The sequence below is a fragment of the Electrona antarctica genome (assembly GCF_951216825.1).
Source record: "Electrona antarctica genome assembly, chromosome: 4".
NCBI lineage: Eukaryota > Metazoa > Chordata > Actinopteri > Myctophiformes > Myctophidae > Electrona > Electrona antarctica.
The window spans coordinates 34,588,813-34,615,809 of NC_136809.1; the positions used below are offsets into that span (position 1 = coordinate 34,588,813).

Consider the following 26,997-nt stretch of genomic DNA (forward strand, 5'->3'; position numbering starts at 1 on the left):
GCTACTAGCGTGCTAAACTAATTTAAATTTAGGAATGGCCAAGAAAAGTTTAAACGGTTAAACGAGCGTTTAAATCGGTTGTTCAGCATGTTTTTGGAAGTTGAAAAGCTTTAGCGCCTCTCCGGCGCCTCCCCTGGTCGAATGTGGAATTAGATTTCCAACTGACTTGACTTCAGTTCACTCGACAAGTCGACATGCACACGCACGACTTCCTTGGTAAACATGGAAGCGGCTGACTAAACAACCGATTTTAAACGCTCGTTTAACCGTTTAAACTTGGAGTTTCTTGGCCGTTCCTAAGTTTGAATTAGTATAAAACTTTCGTAGCCCTTCACTTTTTGGATTCATTGTGCAGAAAAGGGTAAGAAGCGTTCCTTGTGGAAACATGCGCCGTTTCTGAACCGCGGTGGGAGGTGCCGTGGGTGTGACCCAGTGTGACCTAATCTCGGAGCTACAGAATGAGCGTAGTGCTGAGGGAACAGCCCTCGAGCGCTCAGCCTCTCAGACAGTTTCCTGCCCCCTCAATGTCGTAACTCTACTCTATGGCTGTGACCTTTTCGCAGTTAAGTGAGCCTGGGACCGAGGCTAGGCTGTGACAGAATTTGTTGGATTGGCCGAGGGGCACTTCAATATCAGCAACTGATTTGATTACCTTTACATAATTCTTTGTAGCTGCAATTGAAACAACTTAGACCCTTTTATACTTTACACAATTTTCAAGTTATCAATCCATAATACCATCACTAGCTAATAACGGCATGGATTGATATTATATTTACATTTATGAACAGGCATCATGCAGGGCCGCATAAGTCGGACCCCGGAAGTGATTGAACAGAAACAGCTGACTGCTGAAGGTGAGAACAGTTGTCAGTTTGTTCATTATGGCTTAGAGTGACATTAATTTAAATCCCTTCAGAAATGTAGATATATTGTTATTTACTTATTTAGTGCAGACATGTAGTTTTTCTTTATGCAAACGGGTGTAGCGCGCGCGTCACGGCGCGCGCGTGTGTGTGTGTGTGGGGGGTTACCATTAATGCATCAAAAGTAATATGAACAAACTATAGTACTATAGAATAACATTAACTATATTAACTGTCTGTAATATAGTGGAACTTAGTGGACCCTTCGGGATCATGCCTATATGTTCTCTCAGGCAGCTTTGTTCCCTTAAATCCTGTGTTCCCTCATCCCAAATTAAAATAGACCCTATGTTCCCTCAGCATCATATCATATCAGTTCCATAATGTGCTGTTGGGGTCACCTGTTACAAGTTACAGCCTTTATAATGCATTATATAAAATGTATAATGTGCTTGTGATGTATGGAGTCAGATAACTATAACACTCGTTATAAAGGTTTATAATCATGTATGACATGACATATATATATATATATATATATATATATATATATATATATATATATATGAGAGAGACTAGATTATCACGACTCCACATTACACTAAAGTTTTCTTTATATGCATAAACACAGGCTTTATGTTCCGTCAATTTCAGATAACTGATCGACAAATCATTATTTTATAGAAAACATTAGTGGTAAGACATTGAGTTATTATAATGACTTACAACCTCATACAATGTTGAGACTATTTAGAACTAGAAATTTGTCCAGATGTCACTCAGATGACACTCAGACAACCATCAGATTGCAGCGGTCACAAAATGTTGTAGTGGCCCAACTGAATTTGGTCAACTTCAACTTAATTAAGTTAATCAGTTCCTTGTGACCATTTCTGGCCAAGTTTTTGTGGTGCTGTGTGAATTTGTTTAGAAGTTATTCACCTTTTTGTGATTTTGGCCTATTTGGCTAATACAATTTAATCAGTTCTTCCTTAGCCAATGACAAGCTCACACAAAGGTTTGCAACATTACATAGGGCTGATGGAACATGGGGTCTATTTTGGGATGAGGGAACAGGGTTGAGGGAACATTTTTGTACACTCAGAGTTAAATAAAAAAGTATTATCAAATAAGGGTCCATGGAATAGGCTATTTCATATCAAACTGAGGGTCACTGAAAAAAAAAAAAAAAGGTAAAGACAAGTTGACAATCATTTATCATCATATCAGTCAGCCCTAGACAAGTGGTAACTATGCTCTTTGTTGTCGTTTGTGCAGTCGTGTGCGTGTCCTACCGTCATGCATCATGGGCTTCTGGCAGAACAATAAGGTGCTGATTGTTATGGGAACAAGTCTGGGTCTCATCCACCTGGGCTGGTACGCTCTGAAAAGCAACCCTGCGCTATACAAGCACAAGCAGGACTACATCCCCGAGCCGGGCATCGTGAGCTACGTGACCTCTGCCAAGGCAAAGTAGACTGGCGTCCACTGTGAGTTTTTATCACCGGTATCATCATTTTTATTTTTTAATATATTATCATATATTATGATATGAGGCTAAGTATTGGATGGATATTGGAATATTCTGATATGACATGCGTGTTTTTATTTTATTTTTTATTTATTTACTTATTTATTACTCTAAGGCTTAAGCCCTATTTTATACATTGATTTGCAAAAAAATTGCAGAACTACAAGCTCCCAACTTGGAAAATGTAAGACAATTGATATTAATTATCGTTATGGTAAAATAAGTTAAAGTGCAATATTTGGTCGAACTGTTTGTGATTTAGTCCATATTCTCCATAAGGCTCATTTGGCTCTAGAATTATAAACAAGGTGAGATGATCGAATACTGGAAAGCTCGCCTCAAAACACAGTCACCCCGGGCGTACAGCCGGCGGAACGGCTCAGCCTGGTATTCCCAAACGTAACCTAAGTAAACTGCTTCAACAGTTAAACCAAACCTTATTCCTGACCTTAACCTCAGTAAAACGGTGCCTCAAACCTAACCCTATTCCTAAACTTAACCCCAGTAAAACTATGCCTAACCCTAAACTTATTTCTAACCTTATTCTCAGTAAAACAAATACAAGAATACAAGAACCGCGCCCCACCAAGTGCTCAGCGTGAGGTCGGCGAAAGAAAAACAAAAACATCACCCAGAAGTCCCTGAGCAGGACACTTGACCCCTAACTACTAAGAGCACTCACTGCTCCTAATGGGTAGAATGCAGACTACACTTTTCACTTACAGTATGTGACAAATACAGTATACAAAAATATACAAATACCTCAAACAAGTGGGTTTGGGGACCATAATATTAGGACATATTCAATAATCAAACAAATGAATGACATTGAGATCAACGACGTGGCTGGTAGGTTTTTGAAGGTGAATGAATTTTTGAAGGTGAATGAAGGTGTAGTGCACTACACCTTGGTGCACTACCAGATGCTATTTAACAGTAATCTTAAATAGAACAAGGGGAAGCAATAAAGCGACACCTTTCTAGCTTATTGTTATCCTTACATAAATTAGATATTTAAAGCTAAGGGATTTATTTGAATTAATGAGTGTAATTTTAACCAATCTGTATAGAGTATGTTAATACAATATAACTAGTACATGTGCAGTGGTTGGAGGTGGTCTCTCCACTCCATTAGACCCTGGTGCCAGGTTGGAGGTGGTCTCTCCACTCCATTAGACCCTGGTGCCAGGTTGGAGGTGGTCTCTCCACTCCATTAGACCCTGGTGCCAGGTTGGAGGTGGTCTTTCCACTCCATTAGACCCTGGTGCCAGGTACATTATAGTGGTTGGAGGTGGTCTCTCCACTCCATTAGACCCTGGTGCCAGGTTGGAGGTGGTCTCTCCACTCCATTAGACCCTGGTGCCAGGTACATTATAGTGGTTGGAGGTGGTCTCTCCACTCCATTAGACCCTGGTGCCAGGTTGGAGGTGGTCTTTCCACTCCATTAGACCCTGGTGCCAGGTTGGAGGTGGTCTCTCCACTCCATTAGACCCTGGTGCCAGGTTGGAGGTGGTCTTTCCACTCCATTAGACCCTGGTGCCAGGTACATTAGTACATGTGCAGTGGTTGGAGGTGGTCTCTCCACTCCATTAGACCCTGGTGCCAGGTTGGAGGTGGTCTCTCCACTCCATTAGACCCTGGTGCCAGGTTGGAGGTGGTCTCTCCACTCCATTAGACCCTGGTGCCAGGTACATTAGTACATGTGCAGTGGTTGGAGGTGGTCTCTCCACTCCATTAGACCCTGGTGCCAGGTTGGAGGTGGTCTTTCCACTCCATTAGACCCTGGTGCCAGGTTGGAGGTGGTCTCTCCACTCCATTAGACCCTGGTGCCAGGTACATTATAGTGGTTGGAGGTGGTCTCTCCACTCCATTAGACCCTGGTGCCAGGTACATTATTTGAAGCATACATTAAACCAGATTAGACAGTAGATAGATAGCCATATTTAACCACTTAAATATACGTCAACAAATCACAAAAAAAATCAAATAATGTGTCACAATGCATCATGAGCTTGTTGATCCCATATATTCACAGCACTAGTATAATAGGTTTCATTTAGTTTGTACATCATTGCAATTACCTCTCTCCGTCAGGAGAGGGAGACAAAGTTAATGAAATTAATGGAGTGTTGAGTCTTACAGTACTAGAGTCATGTACAAGCACTGGTTCTCACCATTGGGTCTTGGGACCATTGGGTCCTAATGGAGCCCTGACACAGGCCTTTAACTCTGAGATGGGGGGGGGGGGGGTACTTGATGATCCATTTCGGCTGAGAGAAATCACACCCATGTGAAGTGAGGGGCGCTAATATATTAAAGTCTAACTCATGTTGATTAGGTGATGTAATGGTGATGTAAAACAAACGGTGCCAACACAAACAATAAACGCAATTAACAATAAAGAGAGAATTTGACGTAATCAAACATTAAACCTGTGTAGGTAGGACTGCATTTGAAGACCTACCTCTACACCAAATGTTTTTTATAATTTGTTATTTACTTGACTGTACATATTAAATATTGATACTGTATTTCCTGTATTTTTACTGTATTTGCTTTTTGTTTTTTGACCCTGCTCTGTGCAGCACTTTGGAACATTGTTTTAAAAGGTGCTATATAAATAAAAAATCATTATATCATCATTCATCATTACACTGTTTAGATACTGTATGTGGTAGTAAAAGTAAAGTGATGGTCGTTTATTGTGCTTCTCGTAGAGACAACATGAAGTCTCAGAGCTGGATGAGGAAGAACTGGCTGTGGGTGGCTGGAGGGACGTTTGCGGTGGTCCACCTGGGCACCTGGCTCATGCAGAGGACCATGAAGAGTTTGGTCCGCTCTGAGGTGGCACTGAAGGACAAAACACCTCAAGACTGACCCCAGGTCAGTCGGCGTTCTGGAAGGGTAACCGGAAGAGTGAAAAGTCTGGGGCACCTTTTTTTTTAAATTGTAAAATAGAAAATAAGGAATAAATGTATGCTTTGGCTATTTTTGAATAGCCAATGCAAAAATCTAAAATTACACTGATGCTTTCCCAGTTTTAATGGGTTATGCTTAATATTTCAACAATTGCTACAAAACCTGTGGATAGTCGTTATGGCATAAACAACAAGCTGAAGGGTACATTTAGGTCTGATTAATGAATGTACTTTGCATGTTCAAATCATGTATACTTTACATTAGTTCAGACCATTTTCCAAAGCATACTTTTCTTTATTTTCTCACATTTTGGAAGAAAATAGCCTATTTCACATTGAGGTGGCCAGACTTCTCAGGTGCCCCAATCTTGCTGTATCATCCTGGACTGGAGAGTGGAGAGGACAGACTTCTGTGACATAATACTGTTGATGTGTTTAGAGTTTTTAAGGGCCAATGTGGGGAAACGTTGTGCAGTATAATGCATTATAAACACTTGACAAAGTAATGGCAAAAGTGAATATTTATTTTCAGTCAAGGAAGCGATACCTGTAAAAATGCTACATTTCTAGCCGTTTTTTTTAATGTTTTCAGCGGTATGACATTATCAATAATAAATGGTGATTAATAATCCATGAGCGGAAGCTTTGTTACTGGTCTGCTGTATTTTAAAATCATCACTTTTCCTTAGAGTTTTATAGTTATTGATGGTAAAAGATTTTTTCAATTATTTTAACTTGGATTGAGGAAAATGAAAGACACTGACTTTAAAAGTAAAAATCACACCGTGTGAAGTGAGGGGCGCTTTTATCATTGTATATCATCATCACAGACTTCTTACTGACAGTTGAGAGTTGAAAGCCTCATATATGCACAACATATGTTTGTGTTTACACTATAACGTAAAATTGTCCATTGTCAATTTAATGTTTGTGTAGGACAAAGTTTGTGCACACACACTAAAAGTTGGACATAGGCACGCACGCACGCACGCACGCACGCACGCACGCACGCACGCACGCACGCGTGTGTGTGTGTGTGTGTGTATATATATATATATAATACAAATATACACTTTGGTTATAGCCAGCCTTATTGTTTTTGAAAGCCTAAAAACCTTACAAAGGGTGTGTAGTTGAAGGCTTTAATAAATAACTGCTTTTTAAGATAAGATAAACCTTTATTGATTCAGGTGGGGAAATTCAGACGTCGTAGCAGCTGTGACCGATTGGGCCAGTCAGTCACCAATTTTAATTCTTAAGCCCTTTTTATAGGCTACTTAGGCTATTTATTTATTTTCACTTAAAAAATAGGTACATGTAAGAGTAAAGAATATATGATAAATTATACTACTGTATATACATTAGCCTTTTCGTATTCATTTTGTACTTTTTTTTAATTACATTTTTTTCCCACGATTTTGCAACCCATTTTTTCACCCAGTGTCAATTATCTAATCCTGAGCGCTACACTTTCTCTGCCAACCTGGGGGGGGGGCAGCAGACTGACCTCATGCTTCCTTCTATGCATGAGGAGTCCAAGCTGCTTCTTTTCACCTGACGGGGGATTTTCCCCGGCCGGACGTAGCGCGTGGAAGGAACATTCTGACCAGTTCCTTTCCCCTCCATCAGGCGCCCCGGCTGGCCAGGGGGAGTGTTTTGTACTTCTGCTTGTTTGGGAACCCTGCTCTCTTCCATTTGTGTTGTAGCCGTCGGATTGGAAGTTATTTGTGGACATATACTCGATGAAGCCGGTTGATAATGGCCACGGTGTTGATAGCATTCCTTTCCTCTGAGGAGATTAAATCAGACACTCATCGTTTGTCCCATCAGTGTACTGATGAAACCTAAGCTGCTTTGATTTCATTCGAATATTGAGGGTTCAGCCACATGATGCCTTGTAGTATAGTCTGTTCACAGGAGAAAAGGAACAACTGCTTTTCTGGCCTTGGGATAATCCTCAAATTTGTGATGGTAGTCCCTAGAAGAGAAGAAGAGGAGAACACAACCGATTCAGTTTATGCGAAAATGTTTACAATTGAGAAAAGTAGAATAGACACTCTAGCTACATGGGAAAGAACGTTTCGACCCTAGTCTAGGGATCTCCTTCAGGTTAATTTTGACTTGAAGACCTCTAGGCATCTTCTTATCCAGGTCCATATTGACCTGAAGAAGAAGATGCCTAGAGGGTGGACATGTTGGCATGTTCTCTTTTCTATGTAGCTGGAGTGACAGGCTCTACTTTTCCTTTACCTTAATGGCCCAGCTAGCACCCATGGTCGAATCGGGTCGATGTGCGTATATCTAAAGCTGCACTATGTAACTTTCTTCTACCCCGGATTTGAACCCGGCTTCCTGCGGAGTCAAGTGCTGACATTTATTTATTTTTACCATTGAACTAATAGAGCCTGCCTGCTTGCTCAGGGGGAAATCTTGACCTTAATTGAATCCTGACCATCAGGTCAAAATGTGTATCAGATCCTGTGTCTAGGTGAGACATGATTTGACACGATCTACATACATTTCTCAATAAAAGAGCAGGGAATATGAGGTTTCAATGTGGTTTGATGTTAACCAAACTAAATTACATTGTTACATAAATTAATCTGGACAACGGCGAAGAAAAACTACCGCACACGCACACCATCTTAAAATGTAGAAATGGAGTTCAAATAGGAAATGCAATGTTTCGGTCCGTGTTTCGTATTAAAATGTATAAAAAGTGACAAAATGGTGATGACTCACAACAAGTGATAGTAAAGATCATACACAGTTGTGTTTGAAAGACATTTGGGGTTTTGGGAGCTCTATAAAAACCAAAACGAGGAGTGTTCCTTCTAAAATAAATCACATGACGTATGACTACAAATGTGTGTGAGCTTTCTGCGGGATCCAAGCGCCACAGCGTGCACAAGAAAGTTGGCGCTGATCAGTGTGACAGTTTGCAAGATTGGTTCAAGTGCTGACACACACTCGTATAGCTAAGCCTCAAATTCTTATACCGGTAATTGTTTATTGGATAGTGTCTATGATCTAGTATCCAAAATAGAGACACCAGGGTTAATGTGGTTAACCATTTATTCCTAAACCATGATGTGATGAAGTAAGTAGAAGGTTACCTGTGATGGTGGTACGCTCGCGGTCCGATGGAACAGATGGTGAAGAGGGCAAAGGAGAAGGTTGGTAAGGACCACGTAGCTATGGCATATCCCACCCACTCCACCATCTCTCCGAAGAAGTTGGCACCAGAAACGTACTCAAACATCCCCCCTGAGTCGAGAGGAAAAGTGTGAATTAATGTGTACGTTGTGACGTGTGGAATATTTCCTGTGTTGCTCTGGCGCCTGCGGGGCACTCGCATCGTGGCAGTGCGATCTGAGTGAGACACACAAGACGACCGTACATTTTGAACGCAGGCAGACAGCGATTGACCTTTGGCCACTGTGTGTTATTGAGGCGCTAGCCCCTCCTATATCTCCAGCTTTGAGTGTTTGTGTAAACACTAACATTGAAGACAAAAGTGTGTAAACACAAACATTGTGTAAACACAAACACTGAAGACAAAAGTGTGTAAACACAAACATTAAAGACAAAAGTGTGTAAACAAACATTGAAGACAAAACCGAGGGCGCAAATTGTGATTGGCCGGCGTAATTGGGTGGGAGATGTGCCATTAGTTGAGAATTAAATGATGTTGCTCACTTCACACGGGTGTGATTTTTTTCCATGCTGGGCATGTAATGTGGGCGTGTGTAATCGGTATATCACATCACGTTAAGGGAAACTGCGAACACCCATAAAGCTGGGTTGTAAACACAGAGGTAAAATCAGTGATCAGTGAGTTTTATGGCCACAAAGCACAGGCGTAAACGGCACTTCCACATACTCCGCATGTGGATATGCGTCTATGACTTGGACAACCGAACCGTGCACAAAGTGTACTTAACTCTTCTCAATTGTATATAAAACAATGCAATAGGAGCCACAATCATATGTGAAACTGGATCAAGAGGGTGTGACTGTGTACAGGATTTACATTTCACATTTAGAATGACTTGACCTAGAAACGTGTGTGAGACCAGGGGGGAAACTACAGTTTACACACTGGCATATACCCTAAGGACAGTCTCCAAGTCCCACAGCTCAGAACAAAGCCACTAGGACAGTCCTTTGTGCTAGTAGCCATCAGGCTCCAGTGCTCCACAACCAACTCTGAACCCCAGGCTGACCTGACCAACAGGTTACATGTTCTGTTCTTGGATACAGAGTCCCAGAGGGTGGGCACGAGTTAGTCCGACGTCCCGTCAGTCCGACATACATGGTCGGTTAAGACACACCCCCGTGGCTTCCACATGCTGTTAGGTTAGGGTTTGGGGTAGGGTAGGGTAGGGTTACTAGTGTCAGACAGTCAGGACTTCGGATCAAAGATACGCACCCATGCCAGCCAGTATGTAAGTGTAATAGTGTATAACAGAATGGACTTAGGTTTGTGGCAGTGGTGGCCGAACGGATTGCGGAGCGGTCTTGATACCGGAAGGTCGCCAGTTCGAATCAGCGGTACGACACGTTAAAATTACCACCGCTGAAGTGCCCTTGAGCAAGGCATTGAACCACTACCATGAAATGTTCTATGAGCAGGGCCTGGCTGGAAACAAGTTCTTGAGCTTAGCCCAGATACCCTGGGTAAATATAGTAACTTTGCTTTGCTTTGCTTTGCTTACATCCTAATACCAGACACGTGCTGGCCATTGGGAAATCCGGGACAACTCCCGAACGGCCGGTCCAGTCCAGGCCAGTCTAATAATAATAATAATAATAATATATATATGTAATAATCATATATTTTATTTCGAAGATACACAATTATCTTTTATCAAGGTAACAGCCTATATAATCATGTTGCTTTGTGACATAATGCCTCAGCCATCCTGGCTGCAGCCTGTCAGTGTCACACACACTGACACACAGTACACACTCCACACGGCCGGCCGAGGCAGACTAATTCAATATAGCCTACGGCCTACAGCTGTGGGTAGATGCCTAGAGTATGGTAGATGCACGTGTTTAGGCTTCGTAGTACTGTGGTGTCGGCCGTGTGACGTCACGTGTCACGCAACATGCAGAGAGACAGCGCGCTGCTGACCTCACAATGACCTGGGCTGGCCTGCCTGGGGGGTGGGGGGCAGCAGCAGGAGAAATAAAGTTTGCCCTAGTGCTTTTCCCATGGTTGTCTCATCACTTGGTTTGATCAAGCTAGAATTTCTGGAATTTGTTTCCTGAGCTACTAAAAAAATCTCTTTTGTGTAAATCAATGCAGCACTGTTTCTGTGGCAGGTATTACATGACATCCATGGACAATGATTTTAGGTCACTGTAGGTAGTAGACAATCATCATGTTATAGTTATCAATATGCTTATGCAGCTATGTGTCGTCTGAGTCAGGCAGCTGAGGCCGGTAACTATAACACTTACTACTGAATTTATCCATGGGAATCAATACATTTTTATCTTCATTTCCCCTCATCTTATTTCCATACATTCCTTACCTTGGGGAATCCTGTAGACAATTTCTCCAGGTTTTCTCAACCTGCGAAGGATGTGGTCACTGTGGATGTTGATGGCCATTCCCACTAGAAACACCAGAGAACCTACAGCAACAAATTAGTTACAGTAGTTTACTGTATTTCTTTCCCTTTTCTGGATCAAGGCCCATTGAAAATCTCGAAAGCATTCACGGATGTGACCACATAACATTATGTTGTGTTCAGATGGGTGGGCCGTTTTCAGAAAAAAAAACATTATTTTAATCATCAATCATAATTTACCACTTAAGACCTATACTTTGATATACTCAACTCATCACAACTCGTCGCAACACGTCAGCTTACAGATTTGCTATTTTTGCTGACTGTTCGGACACTATTTAACTGCAATTTTAACCACTAGACCTGTACGTGCCCGTCGCAGTCGGCCACCGGCCTACTTGGGAATGATGCAACTTGGGAACCTAATGATATACGTTGTTTGTTATGTATGTGCCTGTGTGTGAAGACTGCAAACTGAAAAGTGTACTTGGCAATCAATTCGGCCCACTGGCAGAGCCTGGCCCAGGTGAAATGAGTTGGCCTCATTAGTCCCACTGGAAGAGCCTGGCCCAGGTGAAATGAGTTGGCCTCATTAGGCCCACTGGCAGGGTACCGAGACGACTCGCCCCTTTTCCAACTCGCCCTCGCGAAAAGTGAAGACGGCTCGCCACAGAATTTCGAAACGTGAAGACGGCTCGCCACAGATTTTCGAAAAGTGATGACGGCTCGCCCCGAGCCGTGGAGAGCCCGCCCCCATAGTGTGGACAGCTCGCCCCACAGCGTGGATCTCTCGCCCCAACGCACGGATATCTCGCCCGTGTTTATTTCAATCTCGCCCCGTGTTTATTTCATGTTTATTTTACCTTATTTATCATATTAGAACATTGTTTGTCAAAGGAGAACATTTAGAACCAGTTAGAACCCGTTCGTTTGTTGTTGGTCAAATTAAAATTATGCATGGATAATGAATGGCTTACTCCCCTCCATTGTTCTGGAAATTCCATTCCAAGTACAGTACTTGAAATTATATGCACTCATGTTTACATAAGTACAGTACTTGAAATTATATGCACTCTGTAGAACAGAATTCCATGCCAGACACCTTTGATGATGGGCCATTCTGTAGAACAGAATTCCATGAATTAAGTCAATGAATCAATGATGGCCTGGAATGTAGCCTACAGAATGCAAATGCTCCAACCTCAATACAGATCCATATAGTCCTATAGATTACAGGAATTTAAAACCTTAGACTACATGACTACATAGCTACATAGTTATGGTTAATGTAGTCATGTGCATGACTTGTAAATTAAGTAACCCAGATGTTTATTTATAAATATCAATATAAATCAATACAAATATAAATCAATGCAGCATAAATATCAGGTTATTTCAATGTATTTCAAGGATTTACTATAGCCCATAGCATTTACAAACAACAAGTTATTACAAGTTCAATCAATTAATGTAACTATTGAGAGCGTAAGAATCTGGAAGAATCTGGTCTCAGTCCTAAATGGGTTAAAACACTTAGGTTGACACTTTTTATTCTCTATTTCAATGTATTTTTTAGATTTACTATATCCCATAGCTGGCCCCTTTTAGACTTATAGCATAATGTACAGATAATAGCCTACAATACATTTCAATGTATTTCAATGTATTTGTAATAGCCTACTCACAGTATTAAGGTGAAGTTGTTTACGACCCAGCACACTCAAACAAAAGAGGCTGATGACCCCCCTTGGGCCCCCTCCACTCTCACTATAACTAGACACATACCCCCCCTCTCTCTCTGTTTAAAAGTACAGGAAAAATCTCAAAGTACATGTACAAATATAGTACAGGTAAAAATCTCTCTCTCTCTCTCTCTGTTTAAAAGTAGGCTACTATTGTGAATCAGTGGACCATGACAGCTTAAACACAACTCTTCTTTACTTTCAAAACTCAGAGTCAATAATAAGGCAAAGCAACACATGTTGTATGTCAAGACTGAAGTAGTCAATCCCAGATAATCCCCCCAATCATCACAAACAACACAGGAATATGCAAGAGCGCAGCACAATCAAACAGCTGTCAGTGAGACATAACAGCTACATGTAAAAATCTCTCTCTCGCTTTGTTGGGACGACTTCTCCGGACTTTTGGGGGCGAATTCTCCGGACTTTTCGGGGCGAATTCTCCGCGCGTTGGGGCGACCGATCTTCCCGTTGGGGCGACCGCTCTTCCCGTTGAGGCGACCGATCTTCGCCGCTTTGGGCGAGTTGGAAAAGGGGCGAGCCGTCTCGTATTCACTGGCAGAGCCTGGCCTAGGTGAAATGAGTTGGCCTCATTAGGCCCACTGGCAGAGCCTGACCAGAGCCTTTTGTGGTGGTTCTGGAGAACCGTGGGTCCGACCGACTCGATACCTAGCACTGCACTCCATGTGGGGGTGTGGAACGCGTGTGTCGAATGTGAAGTCGGTGGTTCAAACGGTTCTCGAGTTACGTGCATTACAACCGTACACACACGTACGCACACACACACGTACGCAGAGACGTGGCGCATTATATAGTAGATGCACGTTATGTATCATGCTCATGTTGATACATGACCTCTTTTTCTGCTTCTTTCCTTATCTCCGTTCTTGAAACTGCGATGGTGGAGATTGTACGACAAAGAATTTCACCCAGTCTTTTACACCTGTAGACCTGTGATGTGACAAAGTGAGCTAGGGTTCACGTAACAGGTTATGTGTGTGTGCTGCAGTTAGCAGGATGCTGATGATGCCTCGCATTCATCAGATATTAGGCATATGAACGCTGTTCCTTCCACGTGCTACGTCCTACCGGGGAAACTCCCCCCTGTCTCATCATGCATTGATGGAAGCATGAGCTCAGTTTGGGGCTCTCCCCAGGTTGGCAGAGGGAGAGTAGTGCCCAGGATTACAGCTGAGGTTAGGCATTTGGCACCGGGTGAAAAATGTATTACAAAACGTGGGGTGAAAAAAAGAAGGCATATGAACGCAAACGTGGAGACGTTATGTGATATCTGTGTGATTTATCACTGAGATAAAAGGTTATTTCAGGTCAGTGTGTGATGGTAGGAAAGCTCAGACTATCTTCAGCATTTTGATCTCACATTCTTATGAATGCAATCTGAGAACCCATCTGCAAAAATAGGAGAAACAGCGCTCCCTTTCCCTTTGACGTGAGTCATGAACAGTCTGTCTCGACAGACTATCATGAATGTGATGCTGCGATCTTGTCAAGCCAGACAGTATATCTATCACTCGTCTCAATCTAGCGTTTATCAACAGAAATCAAGCAGAGTTGCAAAGTTGACCGACCCTTTCTGCTGAAAACTATTTGTAATCATAATGATATGGTAAATAGTGCATTTATATTACACCTTTATCTGAAGTGCATTACAGTCACAAACACACATTGTCATTCACACACCGACAGCGGTGGAAACTATGCGAGGCACCAACCTGCTCATCGGGAGCAGGTGTTCATTGTCTTGCTCAAGGATACTTCAACACTAGCTCCAAATGTCAATCCTGAGCCACTACCGCCCCATCTTCAAATTGGTTATTTTCAAAAGATCTTTAAAATGTTTGAATATCTTAACTCCACAAATCTTGTATGGGGTCCTCATGGCACTAAATCCTTTCTGATGGAGGTCTGCGGCCAAAAAATAAATAAATCCTTACTCTGAGAGTGTACAGATGGAATGTACACTCTCGGAGCCGCTATATAAAAACAGTAATGTATTGTAGACCTACTTACCAGCGGTCAGTCGTGTGTAGGTCATCCAGGAGTGTTGGTAGTGAACACAGTGCAGCAGGTAGTGACTCTGTAGGAAGGCGTTGACAGAGCAGAATATGATGGAACTCACCACGATGTGCAGCGGCGTGGGACGCCCTCTGGTCAGCAGGCCATACACAAATGTCCTGACAAACACACACAGTCTGTATGAGCTTCAGTTCAACAACATGCACGCATATCCACAGAACATTTAACAAGGTGCAGGATTAAAAAAGAGAGAGAAAATATAACTGGTGATGAAGAAGAGGAAGCACACCGTTTTAAATGCTCCCTAAAACCGTGAATTTATTAGAATAACTTTTTGACCCAAAGGTCAGGTCAGGTACCTGTCTACCTGACGAAGGCCTTTGGGAGGACCAGCTGTATAACGTTGCTGTCTGGAAGAAACCTCTTAGCTCCATATTCTAACCTTTTGTGTTTTTTCATAGATTAACGCCCTACTTGATCATGCTACTGCACCGTGCCACTCAAAAGCAGCAGATCTACAAGCTCGAAACATGGCGTGAAGCGACAACTTTTGAGGTTTGAATCATGAAAAGTAACAGTTTTGGACATATGTGGTTTTCACCCGACGATATACAAATAGCATACGAGCAATGTACATGATGTTAAGCAAAAGATGTGAAAGAAGAGTCAAGTGGTTAGTGCCACCTGTTTCCTGTCTTTACACACTCCGTTTCCTGCAATGGTGGATGAAGACAAGTACTCAGATTTTTGCCTTGAATAAAAACACCAACACCACAATGAAGACCTTGAGTGAACATACAAAGGTTTTGGCAAAAAGAAAAGAGCAGGTTACAACACTTCTTCTTTCTAATTATTTGTTCGGCCCAAAATCTTTTGTTTATTAAAGAGCAGGTTACAACACTTCTTCATGATTTGTCAGGAGCCGAGTTGGCTTTGTCCGAGGCTTAAAGGTCTTTAAACAAATACTTTCTGAAACGTCTATGGGAAGATTAATGGGAAATTCTCTTCCGGTGCCCTCGCAGGGGGAGGGGACTGCGACGCACTAAGTTTTTAATCCTCTACTGTAAGTACTAGAGAGACTTGTGGAAGAATGCGATCAAACGTGTCACATGTTCCTTCCTTGAACGTGAAGCACTGTCTGGGAACTATAATTTAAACCTGCAGTACATGCATTAGTGCTCATTGTGTGTGCTCAAACTGGGTGTGTGCTCCCACCTTTTGAAGGCCTGGCTGGTGGTGCACGCTACCTGAGCCACATGTGCTCAGTACATTTGGGTCATGCAATTCCTGCTGGCTGCGTTGATTGAACTCCAGGGAGATTAAATCAAAGTCTCACAAATGCCATTCATAATCTCATACTGCATTCCTGCAGGCTATGGTGTGTGTGTAACCTTGTGTCAGAGTGTAACAGGCTGTAAACCTGAAATGAAATGAAATCTATATTTACCCAGGGTATCTGGGCTAAGCTCAAGAACTTGTTTCCAGCCAGGCCCTGCTCATAGAACACATTTCATCGTAGTGGTTCAATGCCTTGTTCAAGGGCACTTCAGCGGTGGTAATTTTAACGTGTCGGACGGCTGATTCGAACTAGGAACCTTCCGGTATCAAGACCGCGCCGCTATCTGTTCGGCCACCGCTGCCACGCCACGACACGACACACCTGACATTCCAAAGACATGAAATCATGGAACCATATCCTCCGTGGTCCTGTTGTCCTCAGCCGTGGTTTGGTTAAGACAACATAATCAGAGTGGCCCATAATCCCTGTATGGCAGAGTGGTGAGTTCTTTCTGTCAGTCTTGTTGCCTGCAGTCCCCTAACCGCAGCTTATGAACCTCCCCGACCTTTTATATACCCCAGGGGGGGTCTTCAACGTTTTTCAGGCTAAGCTGACCCTTTAGCAGAGAGAGAGAGAGATAAAGCAGGGACCCCCAATCCCCCACTACATATACACTGACACCACGTCGCGTAAACAGCGCCTCAAACTGTGACTCCGCCCACAACCGGGGGAAGTTGTGATTTGCGCTCGTTCACTGCAATGCAATTTGCGGCATTTTCTAAACAATATTGAGCAGAGTAGCGATTTTCAAACGTATTTGCAATGCCATACGTTGAAAGATCTGTTGCCCGTGGACAAGGCACGCTACCTCCGCAAGTTAGCATCGGCATAGATGTTTGTCCATATGTGATTAAGGATTGGAGTTGCATTGGCAGCCATAGAAAATTCTTACCCCAGGCTAAAACCGGATGTGACGTTTTTGGGCGTTCCTGTCTAGCGTGGTGTCAGTGTATTGTATAAAATTGTATGCAGAACAGATTCAACTTTTTCATAGATTTCATAGATAGATTCACAGACTTGTTTTATCATCAGTGTTTAAATTAATGTATTTGTTTGTTTGTTGGTTAATTACACATCATCGTCTCTATTAATTATGGATTTATGTTAATGTGTATCTTCAGTTATTGAAACCACCTATATCCTCAATAGGTTAGTAATCTTGACCTTTGGCTGAGTTTACACTTACACGGCCCTGGATATAGGCAACCTGGCCTGGTGAAGAAATGTTTCTATTTTGTATGTGCATCTGTGCATGTACAGTATGTGTGCGTGCATGTTTGTGTGCATGTTCGTTCCTGTCCTGCCACCCACTTAACTCTCCTGGGTCGTGCACACCTGCCATCAATCATCTCCTGGATCAACTCTCCTGGATGGAAAACCCTGCTCTTCATCACATTATTGTTTCAGCGTCAGTGGTGGTGTCATGCTTCACGCCTCCATAGTTTAGTCATTAGTAGTTTATGTTTAGATTCCAAGTTTGAGAATAGTAGATCTACAAGCTCACAACATGTCGCTTTTGGGTCTATGTGTGAACAACACAATTTAGGGACACACCACCGGGTTGAAAGTGGTTAACATGGAACGCTACTGTATGTGGCCAAGATACATGGTGCCAACAATACCATCGTAGTTAAGGTTGCTTTAATGTAATGAATATAAGTGCCTTCAAGTGAAGGTACAGTATCTGATTAAATATTAATATCAGGTAAGCAACAAGTGGGTGTGAGTTCTATGTCATGTTTGCTCCGTTGTGGCAATATATACATATAGTCTGTAAAGCAAATGACCCCTAAGAAAGGGTCTAAAGTGAATGGTAAATTGAGTGGCAAAGTGAGTTTAACGTTGTTTAATACAATCAATCAGATAAGACTTTTCTGTTTGGATGTAGGGGCTGTGAAGGCCAGAACGTAGTTTATTGCCACTCAGTAGGCGTTCCCACATAACCCGGGTATGATGATGATGTCACGCGCATACCCTCTATAATACTACTACTAATAATAATAATAGCAATAACAAAACAATTTGAATAAAAATAAAGTATAACTATGCTCAACGATTTTCGAGCATAGTGTTTCTGTTTCTTAACTCAGGAACTATCTAAAGTTTAAAATGTTTAAAGTTCACATTCAGCCGTGCTACAACTTAGCAGCTTTCACCAAAATGTAGGCCAAAATGGTTTTCTCTAAGTGGGCCGATGGGATCCACACTGAATGTTGACGAGACCAGATCCCTTTCTGCGATAACCATTTCCTGTTAATTTACTGATACAGATCGGTACTTGTATGGCGGGCAGTGAAGAGGTTTCATTAGTCACTAGCAGGGGAAGAGGGGAGGGATGTACACGCATCTCTGCTTGTGGGGACATTTATTTTCTGCATTTGACCATCCTAACTGTTACACTTAATTTATAATTTGCCAATTATCCTATCGACAGGATAGCATGTTTGCTTTAATTTGTGCCTGTGATATAAAAGTTACACATTAGACATCACATTGCTGTATGTGGAAGATACAGCAAGATTGCATTGCGACATAAAATAAAAACACAATGTTTTTTCACAGTGCATATTGTAGCTCGGAAATATAAACATGGGAAACAGCCCTTAGGGCGTTGGCAGAACTGCACATGCAGCTGTATACAAAGTTACAAAGATTACAAGGTTATTACAGTGAACTATGCTAGAGGACACACTGAGCCATGCAGGGCTGTGTCCTATTGCATAGTGGTCCTCAACCTGTAGGCTATAGTAGTTCAGGACCCCCAGGTCCCCACATCATTTTTTTTTTTTTTTGGGGGGGGGGTCCCCAGATTGACAGTGAAGTGACAATTTATGGACTTTTAAGACCTTTTTAATACCTAAAGAAAATACCTTGAAGACCATAACAGGAGCCCTCGTACAAGGTTTCTTTGACTATATTCATGCACCTCTTGGTACCATGCACAGCACCTCAAAGGCCCTGAAAACAAGGCTCCAGACTTCCCAAAACAAACTGGTCAGGCTCCTACTTGGCCTCACCCCCCGAACCCACCTCACCCCTGCCCACTTTGACAGGTTGGAATGGCTTAGGGTCGACGACAGAGTACAGCATCTTGCAATGGGTCTGGTCCACAAGATTCGATACACCACCAAGATACCCATGTACCTGTCTAAATACTTCCTTAATGTTAACAAAGTCCACACCCACAACACCAGAGGGAGTGCAACAAACCATGTGCAACCCAGATTCGGCACAAACAAGGGACTAAATTATTTTCGCTCCTATGCCACGAAAATGTGGAACGCCCTACTAACAGTCATTAAGACATGCAAATCCCTTGACTCCTTCAAAACCACGCTCAAAGGGCACCTACGGACGGCTGCAATTCGAAACTGGCCCCCGTAAAATCTGAGCTAGGCGGGGCGTTACCATGTCTATGCTCGGACGTAGAATAGATATACGCGGATAGGGGGAGGGATGACTTGAGACAACATGTAGTCCAGGAAGGAAGTGAGACCAGTGCCTGTGGCATCATGGACATTGCTAAAATCTAAAATATCTAAAACCACATATACACACATAAAGACCTCAGGAAAGTGTTCTAAATCTTCTAAACGTCATTAACATTTTGCAAAAGGGTGAAGTGTCCCTTTAAGTGGTTAAAAGCCACATAATAGAAGCACAGACCTTTGGACGTAGTGCAGGCAGAAGGTCCAGAGCAGCATGTGTCTTCCCAGGCCAGGCTGTGTGTCCGTGGTGAGGAGAAGGAGCGCCGGCACCAGAACACAGGGCGCTTCCTGGATGACCCAGGCCAGCTTAGCGGGGAAGGTGACCCCCGGAGGCCCGCCGGCGTCCACGTAGCGGCCATACGGGGTGTGTTCCCTGGTCTGCTTCAGGAGGTACGCTAGCGCGCACACAATGAAGCCCCAGCTCAGGTAGTGAACGACACCGTCGCTGCACTCCATTCCTTTCTCCTTACAGGTGCTGTAAGTAAGTGATATGTTTTTGTTGTTAAAAATGAGTGTTAAATATCTCTCGTAGTAGTAATCAATAGGCCTATCTCACAGCCCGCTTTCCACGCCCACTTCCGGTAAATAGTGGTGTCATTTAACATTAGCATTTACACGTTTTTTTCTCTGGAGAATCTAAGTACATTTTCTAATGTAGAAATGTGACAGACCAATATTATTATGAAGCAAACAAGATGGTAAATCAGCTCGAACAGATAGAACAAACCTTACCTTGAGAAAACAAAAGTTGTAGACTTCTTAAATTACCTCTGTTAACATGTAGCGTCTATGGAGTGACGTCACGCTATCACCACTAACCCCGAAAGGGGGCGTATTAAGGGGGCGGGGAAATTCTGTGAGATAGGCTTATTGCTACAGAGAGTGTTTGTTCGGTTACAGGGGTCTCCCCATCTCTCCAGTCCACCTCTTAAGCCATTAAAGGACAATTAACTTTAAATAAACGCATTCATGCCTTGGTTGTCCCACACGAGCCACCACAGTTAGCTTCTGTCCCAGCCTTACTCATCTGCGAAGAGAAAAGCCTGGTCACAACCAAAGGCAGAGACAGTATCGGCGGAAGTTCGGACCGGAACATCCGTCAGATCCATGTACACTTGTTTCATTCACGGAGAATGTGAACTGATTTGTAAAGCGGCAACGTCATTTCCTTGAGTGGTACTTCTGCCAAAATCCTGCAACTTCCAAATATGATGCCGTCTAGGCGTCTACACAGCGTAGGTCTTGCCTAGCGTGCACCACAGTCTGCTAAACAGACTAAGTCCCGGGAAAAGATGCGCTGTGATTGGCCAGTACAGTCACTTTGATTGGCAGTCGTGCCGAACGCAGCAACGCTCACCCCCAAAAAAATGATTTTGGAGACTGTGGTGGCTCGTGTGGGACAACCACAGCATGGATGCGTTTGTTATGACAACTAATAACACATTCATGAAAAAAATAAAAAAATAAAAACTTTGACCGCAACAAATAGCGTAAAATGCTTATTGGCTCCGGGCTATGCTACGACGGCTGCTGGGGTCTGCTGCATGTGGAAACTGAACGACAGGGGCATTTCTAAAAATAGACCCCATGGCAAGTAATTTGGGATCAATATAAGTAGGAAAATGAGCCTATATGTTATTTAGTCTGGAGTCTGGAGTTGTTGAGCTGAGGGACGATTCTACAAGCGGTTTTCTGAAAAAACTGTTGCTATAATATCAGTGGTTCTCAAAAATAGCAGATCTACAAGCTCATATCACGGCACGAAGTGATGTGCTGAGCTTATCTGCTATTTTTGAATAGCCAAAGAAATCTAAAATGACACAGATTTGAATGGGTTTCGGGTCGGATACCAATTTCATCCAAGCAGGAGAGAGAAGTCAAAGGACACAAGTTACAGTAAACAACTGACATTTGAAGTGATGAGACTATAATCAAATAGCAGACATGAAAGTGACTGGACTAATATAAATAACTGGACTAATGTAACTATAATGGTTTCTCTCCCCTGATTGGATAAATTGGCAATCCACCTGGAAAATTTATGTTCTGTTTGTTTTAAGCCCAAAGAAATATCACTTACAGCCCCTTTAATTGATGCCTCGCTTCTCCTTCATTCAGTATCGCTTCTTGCTTCCTTCTTGGTTCCTATAAACTGTGTAAAGACAGCATGTGCCATTGTGTGTGGGAGTGTATTTACAATGTCTATTTGAGAGAGAGAGAGAGAGAGAGAGAGAGAGAGAGAATGGTGTGTGAATGAGAGTCAGTGTCGCCAGATTTTGCAAGAGAAATAAGCAACCAGGTCTATGAAAACAAGCCCAAAAGAAGCAACTAGAGCAATCATGAGCACTTTAAACCTCATCAGCTATTTGAAAATATCAGATCTACAAGCTCACAGCACCCACACATGCATCCTGCCCACCCAATCAAAAGTTATGGAGAATATTTCTTTTCTAGCCAATGTAAATAATTCCACAAAATATCTGTACCATTTATCATTTCTGATTGGGTGGGCAGCATTTTTTGAGAAATTGGGTTATTGTCAAAGAAGGAGAAGATAGATAGAGAAACTGATATGATGATAGCATAGTTTTCTATGCATTTCGGGGATTTGCCCCCCCCCCCCCCCCCCAATGTTTGTCTGTGCCGGCAGGGCCCCATATAGTCGTCCTGTGGGGCAGGATAGAATCGGCACCCTGTTTACAAGCAACTTTACACAAAAGCAAGCCCAAAGTCTCTCATAATAAGTGGACATGGCAACACTGATGAAAGTCATAGCTCACTAGCACCTCCTTGTGATATAAATGGCAAAGTTCTATCAGGTGTGTGACCACAGGATGTTTCTGCTGGTTGCATTGGAATGCAGGAGGAACCTCTGTGTACCCTTCAATGGAAACTTCATTATCTCCATTCAGCATCATAAACATAATACCCTGTGTTGCCAGGGCAACTTGAATACCTCAATACTCTATCACTTTATTTAGGATTTAGCACTATTTCCCTCCCCACTCTTTCTCGTTCAATTTGTATAGATCTTTCTCAAAATAACAAATGCAAATCACAGCAAGATCAACATAATTGAACTCCAGTATCCCCCGCCTTGCCTTTCACCCATCTTCCCCAATCACATCCTTTCCCGACCCTTCCTCCCAGTCCACCATCCTATTCATCTGAGCATCACAACACATCCATTGCATCAGAAGTCAGAAGATCTTTCAGATCTTTCTTTTTGGTGCACCCTAAAAGCCCCAAAAGCCTGTGCATTAAGCCATAGGCCTGAGTATGAAGAAAAAGCTTCACATGTAGTAGACCCATGTACACCTGTCATTATGACCATTTATCATAACTTATCCTCAAGAGCTAGTTATATTTCATTTCAGGTGTTGTCAGTAGTAAGGCGGGCCCCTTGGTATTCACTTTTGGAATGTTTTCCATGATTGTGTGTTGAAAATGACCTGTGCAGTAGCCAATACTGTGTCATCCCCCAGTGAGCTTTTCAACAGTATACGCACAAGTGTGAGCAAGTCAAAACTCAAAAGCTCACATTCCATTTTTTGACAGCAATATTCCCAGCATACTTTATTTTGTGTGTGTGTGTGTGTGTGTGTGTGTGTGTGTGTGTGTGTGTGTGCGTGTGGGTGTGTGTGTGTGTGTGCGTGCGTGCGTAACTGTGTGTTTTTAACTGGATCACCAGACAGAGTCATGACTTCAGTGGTTTGATGGGAGTGGCTACAGCTTCTAATTGATTGTTGGCCAACAAACTGGTCAGGCTACTACTTGGCCTCACTCCCCGAACCCACCTCACCCCTGCCCACTTTGACAGGCTGGAATGGCTTAGGGTTGACGACAGAGTACAGCATCTTGCAATGGGTCTGGTCCACAAGAGTCGATACACCACCAAGATACCCATGTACCTGTCTAAATACGTCCTTAATGTCAGCGAAGTCCACACCCACAACACCAGAGGGAGTTCAACAAACCATGTGCAACCCAGATTCGGCACAAACAAGGGACCAAATTAATTTCGCTCCTATGCCACCAAAATGTGGAACGCCCTACCAACAGTCATTAAGACATGCAAATCCCTTGACGCCGCACCTACGGACGGCTGCAATTCAAAACTGGCCGGTAAAATCTGAATCCCCCACCCACCCCTTTTCCCCTCACTGTATATGTCTTTTTTCCCGTTTTACCTCTATGATGATTTCCTGTTTTTGGCTATATAGAAGTGTATATTTGTACCTCTCTAAATGTTATGATGAATTGAATATGGTGGACCCTATTGTAAACAAGTGTAAGGCTTTATGGTGTCGTCCACAGTTAACAACAGTTTTGTATTGAGTTGTGCTTGAAACGTACTGTAATTCTCTAGTCCCCTACTTGGTTGATCCATCAGGTTATATGGATGTGACCATTGTGGCAAAATAAATATTTGTTTGCAATACACTATTCAGATTGATCACATACAGTGTATATGTGAAGTAAATTAACTCCAAAGAGAGAGTACTATTCTCTCTATAAAGCTCATGAACAAACTTCTAATACTTAGGCAAAAGTACGGAGCATGAAGTCAACAGCAGAGACAGGCAGATGAAGGTTCCGGAGTTCCATTTTATTTGCAGAGTTCAATACAGCAATCAGATGCATGGCCGGAGCCATGCATGCACCCAGCCTGACGGCAGGACACACACTAACACACAGATAGGCATTTTCAGTAGACCTTATACAGATACAGACAGAGACAACAAAGGGAAGAATGCAAAGGTGATCCCAACCCCCCTTTAGTCTAAAGTGGTCAAACATGCCTAAATTGTCTCCATATATGGTCACCAGGAAGGACAACAGGAGACCTCTGGTCTGAATGCTCCTAGATCAAAGTAGGCCTAGCTATTTAGCATATTGCCAGCTGTGAAGAATGGTGCCTGAATGTCTACACAAACACGTCCTGTAGCCTGAGCCTCTCATGAGGAGAGAGACGAGAGTAACACTTTTAGTTTAAAACAATTCAGTCTATGTCTAGTTATTATTAAGCGATATTAATGAAATGTGGTTCCAAAATATACGACATTCCTCCCTGGATAAACGTACTACACGTTTATCACAAAATAAAAGGAACCACATTTGGACCCCCTCCCTTGACACTAAGAAAAGATAAAATTAAAAACAACAGATAGGCCTAAGACAAACAAACAATTACATTAGAATTCAAATGGTTACAGAGACAAACGGAATCAAGGTTACATAACTTCTTCAGGCAATTCTCATTACATACTTTACACATAACTAAATTTCGGTTCAGCATCAGTAGAATCTTTTAGTGTTCTATTAAAATCTAATCTGAAATGTTGATTGATTACAAATAAGCGAGATCGGGCGTGTTTATGGCTTGGGACCGCCAGGCCCAACCCTGCTAATCAACACATTAAAAACTAGTCACCACTATAAAGTGAAAAAACATCCTATACTTACACTGCTTAATTTAGGACATGCTATAACATATACGTTTATAATGCTTGAAATAAAACTCTGCTCTACTAAGGTAGTACTACGCATCACGTCCAGTTGATAACGCAGGTAAAAATACGTTAACAGGCCAGAGTCTAAGCAATATTCAACTAATATTCTCTACACGTCTCTAGGAAATTACCTCATTGTTCCATAAGTAGGCTACTCATGACTCAACTTATCAAATTATACGACAAAAACATACAATCAACATAATGCCTACTAATTCATGTTGAAAACAATACATCTTCTCTTCCAATTTGTCTAGTATGCAATTAAAATCACTTTCACAACAATACATAACCTCTTTGTCCATCAGTCACCACGCTCGGGCAGTCAAGGCTCGAGTTCCTCGACGCGCCGCCACGGAGATGTGTCCTTTTTCGGCCCGTGTCGTGTATGCAAATGTATGATCAGTACATTGCATCGTACGGCCGCTGTTTGACACTGTCCTCTTGTCCATTTCGAAATGAATTCTACACACCTCCTCCTCCCTTCAGTCATGAATCGCAACACACGACTGACAAAGCGAATTCACGAGAACCGCATCGGCCCCCAAAGCAGACTGCGTAGCCCGTAGAGCAACCGCCTCGCCGTCGCCGAGCAGAGCCGATGAAGCGAGTCCTCCGCCTCCCTTAGACCGCTGATCGCCGAGCAGATGAAGCCAAGGATCCCCCTCGAATCGCCGCTGAGCATCGCCGCTCCCCTGGTAGGAGATCCGCTGCTCCCCGCCGAGACGTGAAGAGAAGCATGGTTCCCCGTCGACGCGCTGTAGAGGGCCTCTCCCCCTGTCCGTCGCCGAGTCCAGGTTGCTGTCCACATCGGAGATCCGGAGCGCACCGTTTGCGCCATCGTCCCCATCGTCGCCGAAGAGAAGACCACCTCCTCCCGCTGTAGACGAACGCCGTTTCGCCGAAAAACAACCACCAACCACCAACCGCCAAAATTAGACTGAATAAAAAAGCCCCTGACTCTCTTCTGCCTGACGCTGGAACGCACCATAGACACCGGTTACGTCGCACCAATTGAAGTAAATTAACTCCAAAGAGAGAGTACTATTCTCTCTATAAAGCTCATGAACAAACTTCTAATACTTAGGCAAAAGTACGGAGCATGAAGTCAACAGCAGAGACAGGCAGATGAAGGTTCCGGAGTTCCATTTTATTTGCAGAGTTCAATACAGCAATCAGATGCATGGCCGGAGCCATGCATGCACCCAGCCTGACGGCAGGACACACACTAACACACAGATAGGCATTTTCAGTAGACCTTATACAGATACAGACAGAGACAACAAAGGGAAGAATGCAAAGGTGATCCCAACCCCCCTTTAGTCTAAAGTGGTCAAACATGCCTAAATTGTCTCCATATATGGTCACCAGGAAGGACAACAGGAGACCTCTGGTCTGAATGCTCCTAGATCAAAGTAGGCCTAGCTATTTAGCATATTGCCAGCTGTGAAGAATGGTGCCTGAATGTCTACACAAACACGTCCTGTAGCCTGAGCCTCTCATGAGGAGAGAGACGAGAGTAACACTTTTAGTTTAAAACAATTCAGTCTATGTCTAGTTATTATTAAGCGATATTAATGAAATGTGGTTCCAAAATATACGACATATGCTATAATGCTTTTACTATTATATGTATCTATTTGTTATCTATGCTATAGTTTATATACATTATACTATTATACTTTAGTAGTTTATTTAGTATATGCCTACTGCCAGGTCAATTATAAATGGTTGATACAATAGAAAATTATTCCAAGAAAATACTTTTGTCAAATGCAAATGATATACTGTCTGCAACATTACGTACTGTACTGTACTATACAGAACAGATACAATAAGGTTGTGATTAAAGTTGTAATACAGATTAGTGTTTACCTCCTTTTAACTGTTATTGATTATAATTGGTAAACAATTTATCCAAGTAAAATACACACAATATATACAGAGCATAACACAAAGTATAATGAAATACTTATTTCTT

The 26,997-nt window shown here is 42.7% G+C and overlaps 1 protein-coding gene and 1 long non-coding RNA gene across 2 annotated transcripts; one reads left to right on the forward strand and one right to left on the reverse strand.

Moving 5' to 3' along the window:
- The first annotated feature begins 326 nt into the window (after positions 1 to 326).
- Positions 327 to 5,988, forward strand: LOC306921812. The gene is made up of 4 exons (XR_013789839.1): positions 327 to 361; positions 792 to 857; positions 2,145 to 2,356; positions 5,115 to 5,988. It is a non-coding gene; the product is annotated as an uncharacterized lncRNA (long non-coding RNA).
- A 1,238-nt stretch (positions 5,989 to 7,226) lies between these two features.
- Positions 7,227 to 21,673, reverse strand: srd5a2a (steroid-5-alpha-reductase, alpha polypeptide 2a; the record flags this gene model as incomplete). The annotated part of the gene is made up of 6 exons (XM_079499160.1): positions 21,584 to 21,673; positions 19,682 to 19,978; positions 14,671 to 14,834; positions 10,859 to 10,960; positions 8,432 to 8,582; positions 7,227 to 7,293 (listed from the first exon to the last, which is right to left on the reverse strand). Exons 2-6 carry the CDS (start codon positions 19,957 to 19,959, stop codon positions 7,227 to 7,229), a joined length of 762 nt encoding a protein of 253 aa, XP_079355286.1. The 5' UTR covers positions 19,960 to 19,978; positions 21,584 to 21,673.
- Between the last annotated feature and the right edge of the window lie 5,324 nt (positions 21,674 to 26,997).